Source organism: Nymphaea colorata, chromosome 8, assembly GCF_008831285.2.
Source record: "Nymphaea colorata isolate Beijing-Zhang1983 chromosome 8, ASM883128v2, whole genome shotgun sequence".
Classification (NCBI taxonomy): domain Eukaryota; kingdom Viridiplantae; phylum Streptophyta; class Magnoliopsida; order Nymphaeales; family Nymphaeaceae; genus Nymphaea; species Nymphaea colorata.
In genome coordinates, this window is record NC_045145.1 from 9857250 (window position 1) to 9879045 (window position 21796).

The 21796-nt window shown below is 35.0% G+C and overlaps 1 protein-coding gene across 1 annotated transcript; it reads left to right on the plus strand.

Moving 5' to 3' along the window:
* Positions 1 to 29: 29 nt before the first annotated feature.
* LOC116259348 (protein HOMOLOG OF MAMMALIAN LYST-INTERACTING PROTEIN 5-like) lies at positions 30 to 16980 on the plus strand. The gene is made up of 6 exons (XM_031637119.2): positions 30 to 300; positions 396 to 496; positions 13370 to 13479; positions 13680 to 13755; positions 13974 to 14156; positions 16046 to 16980. The coding sequence occupies exons 1-6, from the start codon at positions 207 to 209 to the stop codon at positions 16724 to 16726; spliced, it is 1245 nt and encodes a 414-aa protein (XP_031492979.1). The 5' UTR covers positions 30 to 206; the 3' UTR covers positions 16727 to 16980.
* The last annotated feature ends 4816 nt before the right edge of the window (positions 16981 to 21796 follow it).

Below are 21796 nucleotides of genomic sequence, written 5' to 3' on the forward strand. Positions count from 1 at the left end.
AGGAAAAGAACAAAAATAGTCAAAATTGATTTTTGCACGGAAGAGGAGGGAGAGCCGGAGTCGCTGCCCGAACATCAACTTTAGTCCTTCATCCCATCCCGTCAGTTTGAATATTTACGAATTGAGAAGGATCCTGTCTGTATGTTTACGCATTGAGACTTTGAGAGGAGAAAGAGAGAGAGAGAGAGACAGAGAGAGTTGTGGAGATGGGCAGCGAGAGAGAGCCTGCAAAACAGCTTCTTCCTTACCTCCAGAGGGCCGATGAGTTGCAGAAGCACGAACCGCTTGTCGCTTACTACTGTAATTTTCTCTCCGTTTCTCTATTTTTCTAATTGATGTGTTTGGTGTAAAGAAAATCTATTAGGAAAGCAGTTGATTACTCGTTTTCCTCGCAGGTCGGCTGTACGCGATGGATTTGGGCATAAAAATCCCACAAAAGGATCGCACCAGTACCACGAAATCAATACTCGTCTCCCTCATGAATCAGCTCGAGAAGGTGCGAATCCTCCTCCTCTCCCTTTTCTTTCTTTTGGGATTTTCTGCTTTTCATGTCTAGTTTTTATTCGCCAACTTTTTGGTCATTTGCTCCGTCCACCTCACTGGGTTCATGAAGGAACTCGCGCTTTTACGCTATGCTCCTTGTTTTAGGATGAAGGCCTTCTTGCCTGCGACGGGATGCTTGTTTAGCACTACGATCATATGGCATCCACATCCTACACTTGTACTTCTGTCCTGGATTTCGATGCACTAATGAATGCTCAATTTTAGTCATGGAATCTCCTTTGATTTCCCTTTTCTTCCTTAGGGATTGAACGCGTTGAACTTTTGTGAATGACTGGTTGCGTGCTTGAATGGTAGATCAGGCATTCCTTGTAAGGACTACTAAAAACAGAGATGTAGTTGTTGAATAATGCATATTTGCTGGAAACATGAGCACGATAGCAGCCGTGCATCTGGCGGTACGGCTTCCTACTGAAATAGGAATACTGACATGCATAATCTCATCACACCTTCCTGGTCGGTATAAAGATGGGACAATATGTTAGCTTTCTTGTCTTCTGAATCACAGAGGGTTTGGTGTGAAGGGAAAAAGGTCGTTATCCATTGATTACTAGCACACACGAACTTCACTCTTACTAGTTGCTCTTTTGGGGGTCTATTTTGCGGACATCATTATTTAATTTCAGAAAGAGAAGTTTGTCATTTCATGGTTTAATAAGTGAGGCCAGGTTAGTGATAATATCACTGGAAACAGTATACATGATAATTTTCAGCCACAGTTTTGGTTTTCGCACACAAAGAGAGCACCTCTAGTAGATAGATGGCTGCATATACAAACCGATTATGTAGTTTCTTCTGACATCCAATAGTTTGCAGCACACATATCTAGCTCCATGGAAAAATGCTTCATGCCCCCCTAGAATTGGAATCAAAGTCCCATAGGTTTTTCAGAATATATTGCAGCATACATGTCTAGCTTCATAAAAAAAAAAGCCTCATGCACCTCTTGAATTGGAATTGAAGACTAAATGGGGTTTGAATGCCTTTCCTTTCCTCTGTATGGATTCGGTGAATCTGATGGTATGATTCAGAAAATATCAACGAACATGAATATGTTGATTCCATGAGGTCCATTTCCCATGAATGACCTTCCTATCATATGTTTTGTACTCATAGCCTCGTAGGGTCTAGCTGGCCTTCCATTGTCAACCAACACTTCTCAATGCTTTTACTGGTTGCACAATCACCTACATAAACAAGTCGCGTGTTTTCCAAAATGCAGAAAAATAATGCCGTTATTCATTAAGGAAGACTGTATTTTTTCTTCACAAGTAGTAAAGAACTCCACTTATTTGAAGCTAACATTTTCCTCATTCCCTTTTATGTAGGTCAAATTTCCACATTATCAAAATTTTTCATATAGAACCTAGTTAATGAATGTCATATAATCCTGACCATCCTAGCGAACCTTCTCATAAGTTCTTATATGTGTGAAGCATTTAACTATGTAGTCAAAATTGAAAATTGCACAAAAGTTAATCAAGCCCCTAAAAAAGCTAAATGGGATTAGATTGTCCAAGTTGCTTTCCAAAAAAATAAAATCAACAAAAAATATAGTCATGTAGGAAGACAACAATGCTGAAGCCTGAAACCAAGAAACTATCTATACAAGACCACAACTTCACTATCTGAACCAAGAAACTATCTCAAATATGGGTGAGTATATTGGTCTCTTGGAAAGATTAAAGAAGGGGGGAGGTTGGGTTAGGAGTGAGACAATGTGTAGAACAAACCAGCTGTGTTGCATAATACAGAAACACGGTAAATATTCAAGCATAACTATTAAATAAAGTTGATCTATTTGATATACAAAAAAGAATGCAAACAAACAAACTTACAAATTACAAACATGTTCCATTAGGTTATGAGAAGTGCATTAAAATATGTTCATCATAATACTACAATGTATGGTTATAAATATCACTTATATTTTTAGAATATCACAATGAAGCCAAAAGAAATAAAACAAAACAAAGGAGAATTTATTACACTATTTTTAAAATACTGCCAATTTCAATTTCTCCAAGTAATATTGCAATATTTCCAAAAGAAAATAAAACCAAAAAAGAGAATCTATTACAATATTTAGAAAATACTACCAATTTCAATTTCTCTCAAGAATATTGCAATATTTTCTGAGAGATTTTAAAATAATGTTTGAAGATAATTAAATGTTTTTTGTTTCTTTTAACTTATTAATAATTATTCTAATCATTTACTAATGTTACTATCAGAAAATTTGTAGAAAGCTCATAATCTCCATAATTGTTTCTATTACCCTTTTATTTAGTTTTTTTGAATTCTTGAAATTTTCCTTAGAAAAATCAATCTTCTCGATTGATACCTGAGAAAACCTCTTTAAGAAAAACCTGGGAGTATGTTCAATTATTCGTGGCTAAGCTACAATCTGTTAAGATACAACATAATAATATGCATATTATGTTACAGTTAACATTTTTTTAAATGTTTTCTGGAAAAGTAATTTGAAACCAGAACTTACTTTCTAAACTTATTCAGAAAAGGGCCAAAAAAGCACTGAATGCAACTGGTACTGGTCAGTTAGAAAATAGTCCTTGACCAGCCGACCAAGTTGGTCAAACAGTCTATGATTTGGGCCTTAGTGATTTTAAGTTATGAACTAGTTAACTGATTGTAGACATTGTCACCCAGTTGATGGGTGATTGGTCGGTCACTTTGTAATTAAAATCACATTTAGGATCTGGCTGTATACACACACACATTAAACTTATTCTTTTGTTTGTTCTATCTTTTATATTGTTGATTAAGGTGAAGTTTTTAAAACCCCCGTGTTGACCCTTTCTCTTGTTTTTCCTTTTCCTCTTATTTTTTCCCTCATTTTTTCTGTTGAATAGGACTGGCTAGTCCTTCTGCTAGGTTAGTGACAATCCATGGTTTGGCAACAAAGAGCATTACAAATGCACTCCCTAAGCATCTTGTAGTCCCATCCATCTTTGCCAAGGTTTTAAGCATAAGACCAATGTCTTGCCAGGCTCTACAGAGGAAGTTCTTATTGTGGTCATAGTTGTTGTCATAGTAGCTTTAAAGTATACTATGCTATTTATAGCAAAGCCACAAATATGAATGATATTTGCAAAAATATTGTGATAATATTACCAAAAAACATTGTCACTAATATCGTTTTCGCTTGTATTTTTCAACGAAGTTGGTTTGATCAAGAAAATCTCAGGAAAATTGCAGCAAACATAAAAAAATTGAAAAAAATTCTAAATGTTAAGTAAAAACAAAATCAATGCGAAAATAAAAGAAATAAACACAAATAGATGAAAGTGACAACAATAATGTTTTAATCATAGACGCAAAAATATCATTCTCGGGTTTTATCAGCAATGTTTTTCTCAGGTATTTATTGGCAAAGTTTTTTTTTTTTTTTTTTTTGGAAAACTCTCGGAGTTTTTTAAAAAAATGAAAAATCAAAATGTTAGGTATAATTCAAGAAATAAAAAACTAAAAGTATATTGCATTTAGGAGGTTATGTTAAATACCTAAAACAAGAGGAAATAAAACAATGAAACCAAAGTTGAAAAAAATAAAACAGAAAAATGAAATAACAAATAAACAAAAAAGTCACAAAAAATTGTGTTAAATTCATTTTAACGATTTTTTCATTATATCGCGGTATTTGCCCTTTTTTATCGTTTTCCTTATTTATTTATTTAATAATTTGTGGCTATGGTTTTGATGGTGATAAAAGTTGTGAAAGATAATTTAGTTTAAGTTTAAAATTGAATCCATGGTGATATTAATGTTAAAAAAGATAAAAATGAACAAATCATGAAAAAACACGGTAAATTTGTTTTTCACGTTTTCTTTTTCAAAATATCATGATTTTTATGTTGCTTTTCGTTTTTCTCATTTTAATATCACAACATTTAAAAAAATATCATGATATCTATGACACTACCAAAAAAGAATGAAAAAAGGAGTTTATCATGGAAAATATCATGAATTTCAATGTCTCATGAAAATGTCGTGATATTGTTTGCCAGGTTTCTTTAAAAATCATTTTTAGTATATTTAAACTTTTTTTGTTCCTTTTAACATTTTAACAAGTATCATGATTTGTTATCAATTTCTTCTAAGAAAATTGCGGATTAATAATTTTAGAATTTATTATTATTTGTTACATATTTTAATTTTTTGAATTCAATCTTTTCCCAAGAATTTTTTTTTTTGAAAGTGAATACATGAGAAAAACCTTGATAATAAATACCCAAGAACAATATTTTTGTATATAAGCTATTCTAATGCGAATCACATTAAGTGACCCAACTGCTTCTACTACCTCATTAATGTAACATCCAACCTTTCAGTTGTCTTCAGTTCAACTTGACATATCAAAATCTCATAAAAATGATTTTGGTAGACAAACCGATAGGTTTTGTGGAACTTTTTGCTTGTCCATCCACTTACCATAATTGTGCTGCTCATTGTATCAATTATTTGCTTTTTAAACTCATTGGATCAATTATTTGCTTTTGCAGTAGCCTCCTTTATAATGCTTCCTCTTGAAGGAATGACTAAAGAACATGTTTTAGTTGTCTTCTATGATATGGTTTCACCATAACATGAATGTGAGAAAAGCCTTGCGATAGTGATTCATGTACAAAGTCTTATGGAAGAAATTTCTTATTGTTAAGTTTGCTTGCAAGATCATCTTGGTTGGGGGCCATGGAATTTATTTGGCTGTTGGACATCTAGGGCCAATTTTGTTAGAAAATAGTTAGAAATTCAGCATCCTAGGATAATAAAACACTTTACCATCCACTTCTTTTCTCCTACTGGTATGGAATGTTAAAATCCAAGTTATCAGGTGTAGCATCACACAAATTCAGTTGGCCTTTTTTCTTACCACACCTGCATCTGCACTTGTGCCGTGTTGATGGGGGTTTATCCGTCCATATGAAGCACCAACCTGCCTTACCTAAGCAATTAATTGAGGTTGTTTTTCAAGATATAAGAGAATACGCAATAGGCTATTGTAACTCAGGCCCAATCTTGAGAATACAAATGCTTCAAGAGATACACTCTTGAAGGTCCCAACAACTTCAATAAGTAATACAAAACCAAACCTCAAACTTGAGGAGAAGATACCAAATATATTAATCTCAAGAGAGGAATACACAAGAGAGGCTTAAAAGCCTTGACCAAACAAGGGACAACAGTCCCTTATTTATAATACAATGAAAGGAGGAGAGAAAGGAGGAGTTGGCTGTTAGGCCAGCTCCAACGGCTAGAAATCTAGCCGTTGGAAGCTGGTCCAACAGCTAGTTTCCCTTTTACAATTAAAAAAAGATAAAAACAGAAAAAGAAATAAAAAGGTACATAAAAAGGAAAAAGAAGCAAATAAAATAAACTACATAAACACCTATGCATACATATAGATTTATATATACAAATCATACATGAAACTAGATATGACACTTGAAACTAGATGTATGACAGTACATATGAAATATACATATGTATACTTACATGATGTCTAGTCTTTAATTTCTAACACCCCCCCTCAAACTTACGGTGTGATCACCGAAAGTTTGCCAAGAAGAAAGTGAAATCGTGCTGAAGCAAGTGCCTTGGTGAAGAAATCTCCAAGTTCATATTCGGAAGGGACAAAGGATATATCAATTGTTTGGCTAAGATATTCTTCTCTCACATATTTCAATATGCTTTGTCCTTTCATGAAAAATATAATTGCTAGCAATGTAAATGACACTTTTATTGTTGCAGCAGAGCTTGGTGGCTTCATTTAAGTCAATTCCAATGTCCTTCAATAAACTTTTTAACCATACAATCTTCATGGTGGTGGTGGCCATGGCACGATACTTTGCTTCGGTTGAAGATATAGAGACTTTATTTTGTTTTTTGCACCTCTACGAAATAAGAAGTCACCTAAAAAAACACAAAAACCGGTGGTAGAATGTCTATTATTAGGATCTCCACCCCAATCAGCATCAGTATAGGCAATCATATTCAAGTTTGATGAGGAGGATAGAAAAAGTCCCTTAGTGATAGTGTGTTTGACATATCGAACAATCCTCCATGCGGCTCCCATGTGTACAGAAGTGGGTTTTTGTTGAAAGTTGAAACTGACTTATGACATGTAAAACATGTGATATGTCAAGCCTTGTGATGGATAATATGTGAGAGCTCCAATCAATTGACGAAAGGGAGTGGGATTTTCTAGAATTTCTCCATCATCAATCTTCATCTTTACTCTTAAGGCTTCAGGTGTGTCGACCACCTTGTCATCAGTGATTCCTGATCTGCTTATAATGTCATTGGCAAACTTCATTTGTGAGAGTAAGTATCCTCTCTTACTATAAGTTACTTCAAAACCAAGGAAATATGTTAGTTTACCAAAATCAGTCATTTCAAATTCATTCTTTAGAAAATCCTTTACCTGCATAATTCCGTTGGCATCATTACCTGTAATAATCATATCATCTACATATAAAAGTATCACAATTATACCTATAACAGTATTTTTTAACAAACATAGCAGTGTCAGAATAACATGATTTAAAACCTTGTTTAAACATAACATTGCTAAACATGTCAAATCAAGCTTTTGGGGCTTGTTTCAAGCCATATAGTGCCTTTCTAAGATAAAAAACTTTTCCTTTAGGTAAATCAAGCCCAGGGGGTGAGTCCATGTATACCTCCTCATTTAAGTAACCATTCAAAAAAGCATTTTTGACATCCAATTGATATATGGACCATTGTTTAATTGAAGCAACAACAATAAGAGCTCTAACAGAGGTCATACGAGCAACAATGACAAAAGTTTCTTCATAATCAATCTCATATTCTTGGGCATATCCTTTAGCAACTAGTCTAGCTTTATACCTTTCAAATGATCCATCACTTCTAGTCTTGACTTTGTAAACCCACCTACATCCTATTGCCTTTTTTCCGATAGGAAGAGACACAATGTCCCAAGTTTTATTATCTTCAAGGGCTTTAAGTTCATTGTTCATGGCTTCAACCCAATGTGGGTTAGTTTTGACTTCAAGATAGGATGAAGGTTCATCAAAAGAGTGAATAGCTAATAAGCAAGCTCTATATTTTGGAGAAAGACTCGTAGGAGACAAATTTTTGAGGTGGATGAGTATCTCTTTGAGATCTCCTAAGAGTAGGTTGAGACTCTTGGATGTTTTGTTGAGACCTTCTCTTGTAAACTATAACTTCTCTTGGTGGTCTATTAAAAGAAGTGCTATCAACCTCATTTAGAGCATTATCATATGAAGAATGCAAAACATCATCATCATTTATCCATAAGAAAGAATAGTCATCTTCATGCTTGGGTTTATTTTCATTAAAGCCATTTTCTTCTTCTAAAAATATTACATTTCTTGAAACATACACCTTATCTTTTTTCAATATCATAGCATCTATATCCTTTTTGAGTTTCGGAGTAGCCAATAAAGACACATTGAATAGCCCTAGATGAAAGTTTGTCATTTTTGTCATTTAGAATGTAACATTTGCAACCAAAGACTTTGAATCTTTTATAAATTGGCTCCAAATTAAAAAGTTTTTGAAAAGGAGAAATATTTTCTAAAACTTTAGAGATCATTCTATTAATTAAATAAATGGATGTTAGTATCACTTTAGCCCAAAAATTTTTTGATATAAGAAGAGCTTTTGTTGTTTCAAGAATATGTCTATGTTTTCTTTTTGCAACTCCATTTTGTTGGGGGATTTTTGAGACGACTTTTGGTGTATAACTCCCTTTTCCTTTAGGAATTCTTCAAATTCATTGGAAATGAATTCTCCCCCGAAATCACTTCTAAAAATTTTAAGGTTTGCATCAAATTGCGTATTGATCATGTTGTAAAAATTTTTGAAATTCATAAAGACTTCCGATTTGCGTTTAAGAAAGTAAACCCAAGCATATCGAGAGTAATCATCCACAAAAATGACATATTAAAGCAAACCACTTTTAAACATAATAGGAGCAGGACCCCATACATCCGAATGCACTAATTCAAAGGGTGCTTTTGCAACAAAATTTCTATTTCCAAAAGGTAAAACGTTAATTTTGGCTTTAATACAATCATCACAAGAGATCATTTCGTTACATTTCTCTTCCAAAAAATGGATACAAAGCATTTTTCCTAAACTTGAATGCTCAAGTCTTTGATGCCAAATTTGAATGTTACTCTTCTTGACTACATTGCAAGTAGGGTTGGAAAGATCCAAATAATCAACATAGTAGAGATCATTTTTCCTAGAACCTTTCTCAATCGTGATGGTTCTGTATCAAAAATTTATTTTGTGAGAAGACAATATCACATCCATGATTGGTTATTTGAGAAACCGACAAGAGATTTAAGTTAAGTTTGAGAACAAATCTAACTTTTGGTATTTTGAAAACTTTTGAATTAAAATTTTGTTCAATATTCCTAACACATTTGATTTCAAGAGGAGTTCCATCGGCGGTTTTAACAAAAGGGCACGATTCTTCTTTAGTGCATTTGGAAAGTAGTGAACTACAAGGGTTTATATGAAATGAAGCTCCGGAATCAAGTATCCAAGAGTACTTACTTGATGATGTAGATGCCACTGTTGCTCCGAAAATTGGAGAAGTCCCTCCTCCTTTGAAAAGCGGTTGAAGAGCATCAATAAGCTTCGGTTGGAGAACACTTACAAGCTTATCTAGGTCAAACTGATTGCTTTTTTCATACATTGTCCCAGCCACACTTGTCTTTTTATCAAATCTCCTCAATTTAGGACATCTAGGTTTAGTATGTCCTTCTTCTTGACAATTGAAAGATATAATCTTCTTGTTGCTATTATTGTTATTCTCATAATTTCGATTAAAGTGAGGAAGCCTATAAGTTCTCATGTGAGCGCCGGGTCTTGAGGTAGCAAGAACACTTTCACCATTTTCTTTGGAAAATTTGAGTCTATTCTCTTCCATTTGAAGCTCCGCTATGGCCTCATTTATAGACGACACTTTATGTTTATGAAGCAAGGAAGTTTTGACCCCATCATATTCTGGTCTAAGACCAAGAGTAAATTTATAAATTTTTTTCCTTTGAATTTGTTTTTCTTTTACTACAATGTCTCTTGGATCATACCATTTGGGTTCTAATAAAGCAAGTTCATCTCATAATTGTTCTATTTCCCCAACATGCTCCTTAATAGACTTATCCCGTTGTTGGAGACTGGCAATGTTTCTTGAGGAATTCCCAAGCTTCATGAGCAAAATTATGCTTTGCTATTTGACCCATGGTTGTAGTATCGACACAAGCAATAATCCATGTAATAATTTTGTGATGTCCTATCATCCATTCTTCCCATTTTTTCTCATATTCATTCATAACCTTATCCTTTTCAACTCCATCTAGTTCATGGGCTTTTCCATCTATGGTTTTGGTTAGGACTAATTGTGGTTCACTTTTAGACCCATCAACAAGTCCCTATAAACATTTACTTCTAATGAAATGTTCCATAGTTTTTGCCCATGAAACATAATTTGATGAAGTAAGTTTAGGAAGAGGAGTAGAAGTTCTCTCATCTATGATGTGTACCTTGTATAGATGTAGTAGAGATGTTGAGGTAGCACTTAGATGAAGAACAGCCACAAAACCAGCAACAAGAGAGCTTTGGAAGGTCCACGATATCAACCACAAAGATAGTAGAGCAGCCACAAAAACAACGTCTAAACAGCCACCACAAAATCAGCAAGAAGTTGTTGCCAAAACAGCCACCAAAAAACAGCAAGAAGACAACTCCTCTTGTGCAATTCCGCAGCCAGTAATTATATCAAACACTTGGTGTGTTTCACAGCTCCAAAAGGGCAGCACAAATTGATTCTTCAATATTTGAGAATCAGCAAATCGAAAAGCCCATCCTTGCTCTGATACCATGTAGATCAGACCCAATCTTGAGAATACAAATGCTTCAAGAGATACACTTTTGAAGATCCCAACAACTTCAATAAGTAATACAAAACCAAACCTCAAACTTGAGGAGAAGATACCAAATATATTAATCTCAAGAGAAGAATACACAAGGGACAACAGTTCCTTATTTATAATACAATGAAAGGAGGAGAGAAGGGAGGAGTTGGCTGTTGGGCCATTTCCAATGGCTAGAAATCTAGCCGTTGGAAGCTGGTCCAACAGCTAGTTTCCCTTTTACAATTAAAAAAAGAAAAAAACAGAAAAAGAAATAAAAAGGTACATAAAAAGGAAAAAGAAGCAAATAAAATAAACTACATAAAGTCATAAACACTTATGCATACATATATATTTATATATACAAATCATACGTAAAACTAGATGTACGACAGTACATATGAAATATACATATGTATACTTACATGACGACTAGTCCTTAATTTCTAACAGCTATATCATATTAGGACAAGTGTAGGTACATGGTATATGACACAAGTGTGAAGGGTGCAACACATAGATGTAGGTAGTTGCATTGGATGGATTTGAAGGAAAGACCTTGCTTTTAGAAAAGGATGGAAAGATGGCTTAGATTACAAGTTTAGATAATCTTTTCTTCAAAAGAAAGGTCAGGTCTAGGTAAGTTGATCTTCTTCTGCCAATATTTGATTGGAAATCTTGATTGGCCACCACGCCATCCAACAAAACGAGATTCATGAATAGAATATGAAATTCTTAAACAATATAAAAATAGAACCTGAATTTTCAAGCTCAATGCTCTCTTAGTTGTTTTTTCTTTCGTTTAAGGTTGATGTACATGCCTTGGCTCCTTCAAAACCTTTGTATGACATGTTTGGACGATCTTATTAGTGAGACTAGCAGATTAGAAACATTTTGTAGGGATTTGCTGAGCTTAATTTAACATTGCTAGTCTCCTAAAGAAAATCCTAAAAAAATATCGAGGCCTTGAATGCTAGGAGATGCAAAAACAAAAGATGGAAGATGGTTTTGACCTTTGAATAAGTGCTTTTGTTGATAGTTTTCTAGAATGGCAGTTGATGACCCCATCATAAAGATTCAAGGGCAAAATGGCTTTCTTTCTACTTGGATCCTGTGCGGTTCTAGATTTTGGTGGTGAATAGTAGAACTGCATGAGAGAGAGAGAGAGAGAGAAATCATTCGATATAAGAGAAAAATAACTTGAAGAAGAACGAATGGTTGATGAATCACCAAGCAAAAATTATGCAGAATCTGCATCTTCGATACCATCCTGAGCATTGACATTTGAAAATGTGCAGGGATGAGAAGTTTAAACTATAGTCGCAGAAAACGTGTTTTTTTTTTAAAAAACGTGAAAAAAACGCGATAAATTCAATGACTTTACAACTGAAAAAATGCATTTTTTTTTAAAAAACGTTAAAAAACGAAAAAAACGTGTTTTTCCCCTTTTTTCACATTTTTCATTTTTTTAATGCCAAACAGCTTTTTTTTTTCATTTTCTATTTTTTATTTGTTGCACTACTTATCTTTTGATGTTTGTGTTATTAGTTTCTCACTTATTTTATTTTTCCCTCATTTTTAGTTTTTTAAAATTTTTAAAAATTTACCATATTCTTCTCGTATTTTTTCCATTGTTTTCAAACTCGCCATATTATACCCAAGAAGAACTTCGCCGTTTAAAACTCTGAGTCGTTATTTGTGAGTATGGACTTTAAAGAGGCTGGCATGATCCTTATGACCTCAGGGTTTACTTGAAGTAGTAATCATGCAGCTAATTGCAAGAGTGCATGTTAACGCATGTTCAGTATTAATGCTAATGCAATTTATCAGTAAGCAATGGCCACTTCGAGTCAGATTGGTTGTATCATGTTGAAATTTGATATGACAAATGAAAATCCATATTGATGGCTAGTCCTATTTTTTATCTTCTATAAAGCTGATGAGGCTGAACTTTATGCCCTATTTTTATGTTTCAACGCTTTGTTAGATCTGTTTATCCCACTTCAAGTGCATGCAAGAATGATGTTGGAGAACAGTATGATCATGGATGTTTCTTTTCCCAGATAGAATGTCTTTTCTACCACTCAAGTATAATTGTATTAACATGTGGTCTGGAAGTCGTAATTTGGATACTGTTGGCAATTGACCGAAGGGCATGTACAATAGTATCTTTCTTGTCATGCACCATCTGTAGGAAAATAGGGTCAGCCTTGGATCAGGACTATAGGTTTTAGCAAATCCAGGTCAATGAGACTTTATCAAAGTAGGATACGATTTGGACTTTGTTGTAATTATTGAAAATCAAAATTAAAGTCCGACTTTGGATGAGAATATCAAATCTGACCAAAATCCAGTTAGTCGGTGAACCAATAGCCTTCCCTGAAAGTCAAGAAGGGAAGTAGCCTTTAGTTCTTTGTCACATTATGGCATTTCCACTAGTGGAAGGGCCTTCACACTCCAGCAGGTCAAGTTCAAGCTTCAATGAGTTATGTCTGGGCCTCTGGCTTTTTCATGTGGTAACAAGGACAAAACTGGATCTAAGCTTCCAATTGGATCTGCATCCAAACCTGACCAACTCACTTTAACCCATTTGTAGTTTGACTTATTTTATTAAACCGGACCAATCAGGTATGGGTGCTAACCCAGATCTGGACTCTTGACATCTGTAGCCAGCTGGATTGCAGGTCTTCGAAATTAACTATTTGTTTGCACTCTGAACAAGTTTAATGTGGTGCCAGCGAATTCCATTTGGTGTATCTTAGCAAGAACACTTCCTCTGAGAATGTCATGCAATTGCTTGCCTTATGTCCATATTGCTGACTGTGATTAGCTTATGTTTGCATATTTTATGACTTTCACAGGATAAGAAATCGCTAAAACTGAGTCCTGAAGACCATCTGCATGTTGAAGGCTTTTCATTGAATGTGTTTGGAAAGGCTGACAAGCAAGACCGAGCTGGACGAGCTGACCTGTATGGCATCTCCAAAACCTTAATTTCATATAAAATTAATGTGGTCAATGGTAGTGAAACTGGAGGTTTGAATAAGAATGTTTGTTGAAGCCTCTCATTTGAATTTTGAATTTCATCAGAGTTATTGATCAAGGAAAAGACAAAGGAAAGTTGTAGTTCATTAAGATGACTTTTTGTTAATTCTACCTTCGTTTATCCAGGAACACAGCAAAGACTTTCTATGCAGCTTCCCTATTTTTTGAGATACTTGGCCAGTTTGGTGATCTCCAGCCTGATGTGAGTTATTTGTCATTGATTAAAATTTTCATTGACATTGCTAATATGAGACTCCAAAAAACAAATTTCAACAGATGTGAACTCCCTTTTCCCCCTTCTTTTCCTCCATTTTTATGCCTTCCTTTCTTTTAGATGGATGAACATTTGTTGTTGGACTTTGGGTACATCAGTCCTATATGAGATCAAATCGTCATACTTTTCTATTCCACATCTGACAGATAGAGCAGAAGATGAAGTACGCTGCTTGGAAAGCTGCAGATATCAGGAAAGCTTTGAAGGAAGGGCGCAAACCTGAACCAGGTCCTCCAGGTGGTGATAAGGACTTCTTGGTTCCCTCTTCTGACTTCTCAGTTCCTTCAACTGCCACATCCATCTCCTCGATTTCCTCAACTGCTATAGATGTATGCTTCTAACTTTTTTGGAGGTGTCTCATGACCTAATACATGAATTACACCATTTCCTCATTACCTTTTCCGCTGAACATTTGAAGATTGTGGCTGCATCATATTCTTGTTCCATGCTGGCTATATATAAAGTATGAAGTTTGGGACAAGCCAACATACATCTTGCTGTGGCCTGACCCTTGCTTCTTTGGCTTTGATCTAGTCTTCCCAACATCCTGTCAGCCGAATTTTTGACTTGCTTAAACTTCTCTTAGTTGAGAAGGCATATTTTGGCTTGCGTGGTGAGGAGTTTTTGCATTTGTTAAGGTTTAAAGGTATAGTCCCTTGCTGGTCCCCCTAAGGAAAGGCCATGAGTTGTATGCCTTTCCTACCACTGACACATGTTCCTTGGTGGGTAGATAGTGTGGGTTTGAAAGTTGAACTCATCATCTGCCATCTTGCATTGCTCCAGGAGTCAAATTAAAAAATGGAACAGGGACATATTATATATTCCCCTGCGTGATGCATTCAAAGCGGATAAGTCATTGTTCCTGCTCTTTTTCTTCTCTTGATCACCTTCTGCATGTTTGGCTGATTTACACAAACTAGTGCTCTAATCCTGGATGGCTCATCTTTAAGCTGGCACATTGCTGACTGGTGTTGCTCTGCCATTAATACATACACATCAATATGAGATTGTTTTCTTTTTCAAGTATCAGATATAAAGAATCTTGACTTAAATCTAGTGGCCTAGGTGGTAAGTCACTGGCCCTGATTGTTCAGTTTTTTCCTTTTTATTTGGAATTTGAATTAGTTGTTTGGCATTTAGGTCCCAACTTTTAGCTGTGGAATAGAGTATAATTCGTAACGGCAAAGTGCAGCATAACAAGAGTAAGCGTAAACTGCTAGATTCTGCTCTGTTTAGTTACATTTGCTGACATGGAATTTCTGTCTTCTCTGACTTTCTGAAAAGTACGATCTTCTGGTGTAATTGATTTACCAGACTTGATATTCACCAGTCTTCAATCTAGCAGAAAATAAGAATGAAGAAGACAAGAAGGGAGAAGGGAGATGACTGCATTGACCGCACACAGTCTCAACCCTAATATCTGATATTATCTCATGTTAAATACAAGCTGAGAATAATAAACCAAAAAATACAGCAAATTACATCAGATGCCATTGATGAAAGTAAAAAGCACGTCAGTAATAAGATAGTGCCTATTTCTGACGGGTTTGGACCTGGACAAAGGTCCAAACCTGTCTTGTTATTCTTTAACATCCGGTTCCTATGCTTCATATAATAGCAGTTTCCAGCTTTGTCTGGCCGAGTCTGGGTTGCAGCACACTAAAATAGTGAAGCTCACTGAGCATGAATATGACTCTGTATCGATGGTTTATGTACAGTGTTATCAATATTGCATGTATTGGAGCATGTCGGCTGATACGGATACAGGTGTTGTCATTTTTAATAATAATTATTCTTTATTTCAGAAAATAAAAAAAAGGTGATTACGAGCTGACAAATAATGATATGTATCAGCCAATATGCTGTATTGGTGTGCAAATGGATACAGTGCCAGTCCCTTTTTCACGTCATTGGTTTATGATTATCATGTTGGCCCCATGTCATTCTGAAATTCTATCAGTCTCTGATGCTTTGGCATGGCCACTTCATGGTTCTTGTCCTGATCAAATCCTCTGGCTAAAAGCTAGAGCTTCTAAGCTCATTAAGTAATCCCTGGTTTCCACCTTTGTTATATAATTAAGCTCATGTTGGTGTATCATCATTTTTATGAAAATTATTAGATTTTTGTTCAGATGAATTGTGTTTTGTTTTCTGAATGAGTTCTATAAAAATGGGGATCTTATTACTGGGGACCTTATGGTGCCCGCTTGTTTTGCAGGAACCTGGTGACATCAATACCTTTTCTCCGAACCATGCAAAGCAGGATACACAGTCCACATACCCTGATAACTACATGCAACCTCCTCCCTCACATAAGGCACCTTTCCCATATCCTACTGCTGATTACTCATCGCCAGTTGATGCAGATCAAAATGCAATGCAGCAATCCCCTTCAAAAATGGCAAGGAACTTGTCATACTCACAACCTTACCATCAGCCTCCTCCTCAGGAACACTATGAACCAACACATGTGCAACAGCACTATCCCTCTCATGACATGGGAACTTACCAAAGTTACCAGTCTTATCCAAGTTCTAATGACAACAGAAATCCAGTAACATCTACAGCTCAATATGCTACTTATGATCAGAGTGTTCATGCAAGCCATATGGGTGCACCATACGTGCAACAGCCTGACCCTCGTGTGCAGGATTTGCCTCCTAGTAATCAGTATAGTCCTGGAAGTAGGAATGGAGCCTACAGGGAGAAGCCACAGCCTTCTGCAGCATTCACGTATGACTGCAACTATCAGCCACCACCTGAAAAGATAGCTGAAGCACATAAGGCAGCTAGATTTGCTGTGGGTGCTCTAGCATTCGATGATGTCCCTGTTGCAGTTGACTTCCTCCGGAGGTCTCTTGAACTATTGACCAATCCATCTGCAACAATTCATGAATGAATATTATGGTGGCTTTTCGTTATGTAAATTCAGAGTTTTGAACAACCGCTTCCCTAAGTGAGGATTCAAAAGTATCATGTTTCATAAATTTGTGAAATGCAATCATTTCATGTTGTACAGAATCGTTTCCATCTTGAAAGCTTTATTAAGGCGAGGGATTGTGATGTATAAATTTGTAGAACACTTTCATGTGCATGTTTTGTCTTGGTTTCTCTGATTTCATCTTCACTTAAACGACAGATGAGAGAGCCTATAAGTTATTAATTTTGAAATGAACTTGTACATGTTTGATTTTTTTTTTTTTATTTATATTTACCAATAATATTTAATGTTATAGTGTGATTTCCTTTAAAGTTATAAAAGAGTGAATGCTTTTGATACAAGCGTAAACTGAAAAATCATTTTTGAGGGCAGTAGTGGCGATAGTAATCTCTCTCCTAGGCTTCTCTTTATTATTGAGGAATTTCTTGGTGAGGTAATTAACCAGGTTCATATTTGTTGATAGAGGAAACAAGTTTGAGATAAGAGGATTGATTCTCATTGACTCTAATGCCCTTCATAATAAGGATTAAAGGGGTGGCAGAAAATTGACAGACTCGGTCCAAGAAAAAATATAAAATATTTGAAGACTACCACCCACATTAACTTGGATAAACCCACAACATTAAGTTATTGACCGAAAACCCCTCCACTACATTAACTCGTAACACTCCTCTCAAACAGCAAAGGGAAGAGGCTTAGTGAACACGTCAGCTACTTCATCATCTAAAGGCACTTGAATAGTTGACATAATTTCTACCTGGATCATGTGACGAAGATATTGACAATCGACCTCAATACGTTTGGTCCTTTCATGAAATACTGAATTGTGGTAGCCACATTGCTTTCATATCTCATCTCCTGTGAAACTTCACCTAGACTCCTTGACTGATAAGTATAGTTTTTATGCATGTCACTTCTACAGTTGTTTGAGCTGTAGCTCTATAATCTGATTCAACACTAGGTCTAGCCATAACACCTTTCTTCTTACTTCTCCAGAAAATTAGGTTTCCACTAACAAGCACAGAAACTAGTGGTAGACTTCCTATCACCAATTGACACTGTAGTCTACATCAGTATAGGCTTATATTCTAAAATGATCCTTTCTTGACTAGCAAGCCTTTGCATGGAGTAGACTTCACACAACGACAAATGTTTTTAGCTCTAGCTTGCAAAAAACACCAGTGAAAATCAGCTTTGGTGCTACTGTAGTACCAGATGGTCCGTCTGACATGTAACCGCCGCATCCTCTTTTAGGGGCAAAAGGTATTAGCAACAATGAGTAGGCTAGCTCTGGCGTTGAACATAGCACTAGACATACTTAGTCTTTTAGCATTTTTTTAGCACCATTTTTTATTCTTTAATGAACCATAGCTACTGTCACTAGACAGTTAGACGCCAGAGTTAGGTTTCATTGGTACTTTATATTGCATTGTATTTCTTTGGCAAGCGTTTGCTCCTTTAGCGCTAATTCTGGAATCAATGGAGCAAGCAAATTAGTAGCGTTTGTGTTTTATATTTAAAAAAAAAATATTCCCAAATAATACCAAGATGACAATCTAGCTTGCACTGTAAATAACAATCATTTTACATAATTCTAGTAAATTTGCATTCCCATGCAGAAAATTCCAAAAAAGTACAAGCAATAAAGATGAAAAATATTTCATTTCTCTGTCTACATCATCCAATCTCTATCCAACTCTACACTTACACAAACAAATAAACATACAATCAAACAAATACTGTAACTATAAAGAGGCAGCTAAATATTTTAGAGGTCAAATCCCATGTAGATGAGGTATATAAAAAATGGCAAAGCCTTCAAACCAGATCCTGCCAATTTCACATCATTAAAAAATTTGGAAGTCAATGTTTTGATTTCAAGATATTCAGCCACTTTTCTTTTTTTCTTCATGTTAAATGGTACATAAAACATACACAAACACATTTAGGGAGAAAATATGATCACAGCTTGTGACAAGCAATGTTAATGTCAATCAAGTCCCTTTATGAACTATAGAGAAGAACTTTTATGATCCCTGTCTTTCTCTATCCATGAACATATAGCCATGTTTCGCTAACCACAAACATATTGTTGATCTTTTCTATAACAAAAGAGAGTTTGTGCTGCAAACCTAGTATACAAAAAAAGCTAATTGTGATACTTATGAAATGAGACTTAAAGAAAATATCATATTCACATTTTATACGTTAAGATGAGGAGACAAGTGTTATGCATGGCAGATGAGCTAGTTAACATATGAATTTAACTGAACAAACTAAATGTTTTAAAACTACAGGCTGAATACTTAATGAATCATCGTTTGTTTTTTATTTCTATTTTCTTCTTCTCCCTAAGGAGAGAACTGTAATCTTTGATTGGCTTATTTACTTAACATCAAGTAGTCATGCACTTCCTTAAATACACAACTATAGCACCATATATATGTGTGTGTGTGTCAAGTGAGATGGTTGAGGTTGGAACACCAGTTTCACCAAGTTCGTAAAGAACCAAGAGTATCTTATATCTTTGATTTGTGAGGAAGATGGTAGGTTAGAGTACATTGAGGAAATGATCATGATGGTTGCAATAATAACTTTAATGACATGAATTGGAGATTATTTTTCCTCCATTGAATGTTGGATGCAATGCATGCTTTATGTTTATCACTTGTAGGCTCAGATATGCATTTTTATGAACTTTTCTTTTTCCTTTTGTATCTCATATAGTGTCAATGACATTGTCACATGTACTTTTTTTTGTGGATTATCTAAAAGAGTGTCAATAATTTTCTTTTTGTATTTATAGAATAGACTACTCTCAAGTTCATCCCATTGTCCCAATACATCTATCCCAACTAAGAACATTCAATAGAAATTTATTGAACCATAAATTTATGATATGCATGCAATGAAATCTTTGTTGGAATCAAACTAAACAACTCCCTAAGTAATTGAGCCTGAATTTATGATATGTAGGCAAGAATCTTCCATGATGACTCGTGTAACATATTTTTCTAGTTTGATTCATACAGGTGTCTTTTTTACATATATAACTTGCTAGTTTTCATTTTATACTTCAACATAAAAAATTTGCATAAATAGGAAATCTATTTGTTTTTTCATAGTAATGCACTCTACATTTGAAAATATTGTTTGGCATCACATGTTTTAACTCATTCATCCTACAACAATTTTAACTCATTAATTAGTGGTTGTAATAGAACATCTATTTTATTTTCGGGTGTTGGACAAAAAATTAACAATGTCAACATTATTGATGGCTTCTTCAAATGAACATATGGAAGCAAATTATATGCAACTAAGATCACTTGCCAAACACTACATGCAACATTTAGAGTCAAATTCTAAAAGGGTTAAATCCATCACTTGTTAGACCCAATAAAAAATTACAACAGTTTAATGAAAATGTTGGATTCAACTCATCAAAAGATCTTCATGCTTGTGCATCAACAGGATGTCTTATAACTTCATCTTTAGTACAACCCTCATCAAGCCATTTTCACCTTGTTTAAAGAGTCAAATGTTTTTTGTCAGAGACAAAGTTGTTTGGACCTTTTCAGGAAGGAGCATTAGATGTTCACATATTATCTTCATGTTACATTTGAAAGGTAATGTTTTTTTATGTGATTTGGATTAAGATATGTTTTTATGTTCATTTGTGGGTTTTTAGGTTCATTGCTTTTTACACGTTCCTGATGATGAAAGGACAAAGTTAGGAGCACATTTTTGGGATATTTAAGATGAGTTTGATGTAGGTTATACAATCAAATATATTGTTTTTACTGAAAGTAAATAATTGCATATATCTATAAAGTACATAAAGAAAAACCTCATAGCAGTGACATCATGGTAAATTTGGATCTTATTCCTTTGTTGTCTTCTTTAACATTCATTGAAGAGGGAACATGAAGATCTTGAATATTCTTACAATGTTGATAGCTCATAAATGTGTGATAGTTATAGTGTTGAGTAGCATGATTTTTTTTTTCAATTATAGTGTCAATTCGTAGATCCAATAGAGAGAGAACCATTAAGTAGATATACCACACATATGTTCTTTTGATTAATAATGTATTTTTTGAGAAGTATGGTGGAGCTATGTAAGAGGCAAAGAAGCACAAGTAGATAGAAACTATGAAAGACAAGATGTAAAATTCATATGCAAATATAGTTTTGAACTTGTGCAGATGCTTACTATGCTTACTAAAAAGGCTTGAAAGAATCCTTGAGCAGAATGAAGTGAGGTAAACGCTTGTCGCATATAGTATATATAAACCAATTGGTTTCTAAATACTTTAGGTAGAAAAAAGAGTTTATTTTGAAAATAATTTTCGTACTAGTTGCAAAAACATTTTTCATCATATTTATTTTGAATTTATAGTAAGTTTTCATTTAAAGGTTATGTAAATGGATATTAAGATAACCTAAAAGTTTGATGAAAAAGGAAGTGAAGAATTTGTCTATTGGTTGTAAACGAGTTTCTATGGTTTAAAACAAACTCGACAGCGTAAAAAGTTTGAGTTTATACGAGAGAGCATAATTGTCACGGGCTGACAACTTCGGCCCGTGCGGCGCGGCAAGAACCTGATTGCCGCAAGCCTTCAAATCGCTGAACGGGGCGCAAAGGTAGTTTGAGAAAACAAGTGTATAAGGAATGCTTGTGAATAAAGAAATTTCGCAATGTATTCGCTTGGAAAATTAGTACATCACGAGAAAGATAAGTAAGGAGAATGATCTCGACTTTACTTATATAAGATGGCCGAGGCTTCTTACAGGATTCCCATGCCGACCACCCAAAACAAGAAATCCCAATACTTGACACTTAGACCGGTGGGAGCGTACTCCCTTACAAGTAAACATGCATAAGGAAATGACTCAACATAAGCAAAGGAAGTACAATGCAAAACAAAGCAAAGGACTGTACAGACTCCCAGACACAGGAGAACAGGCTCCCCCCCTTCAAGTCATGCGCCGTCCTCGGTGCCAACAGTTTCATGATAGGCCTTG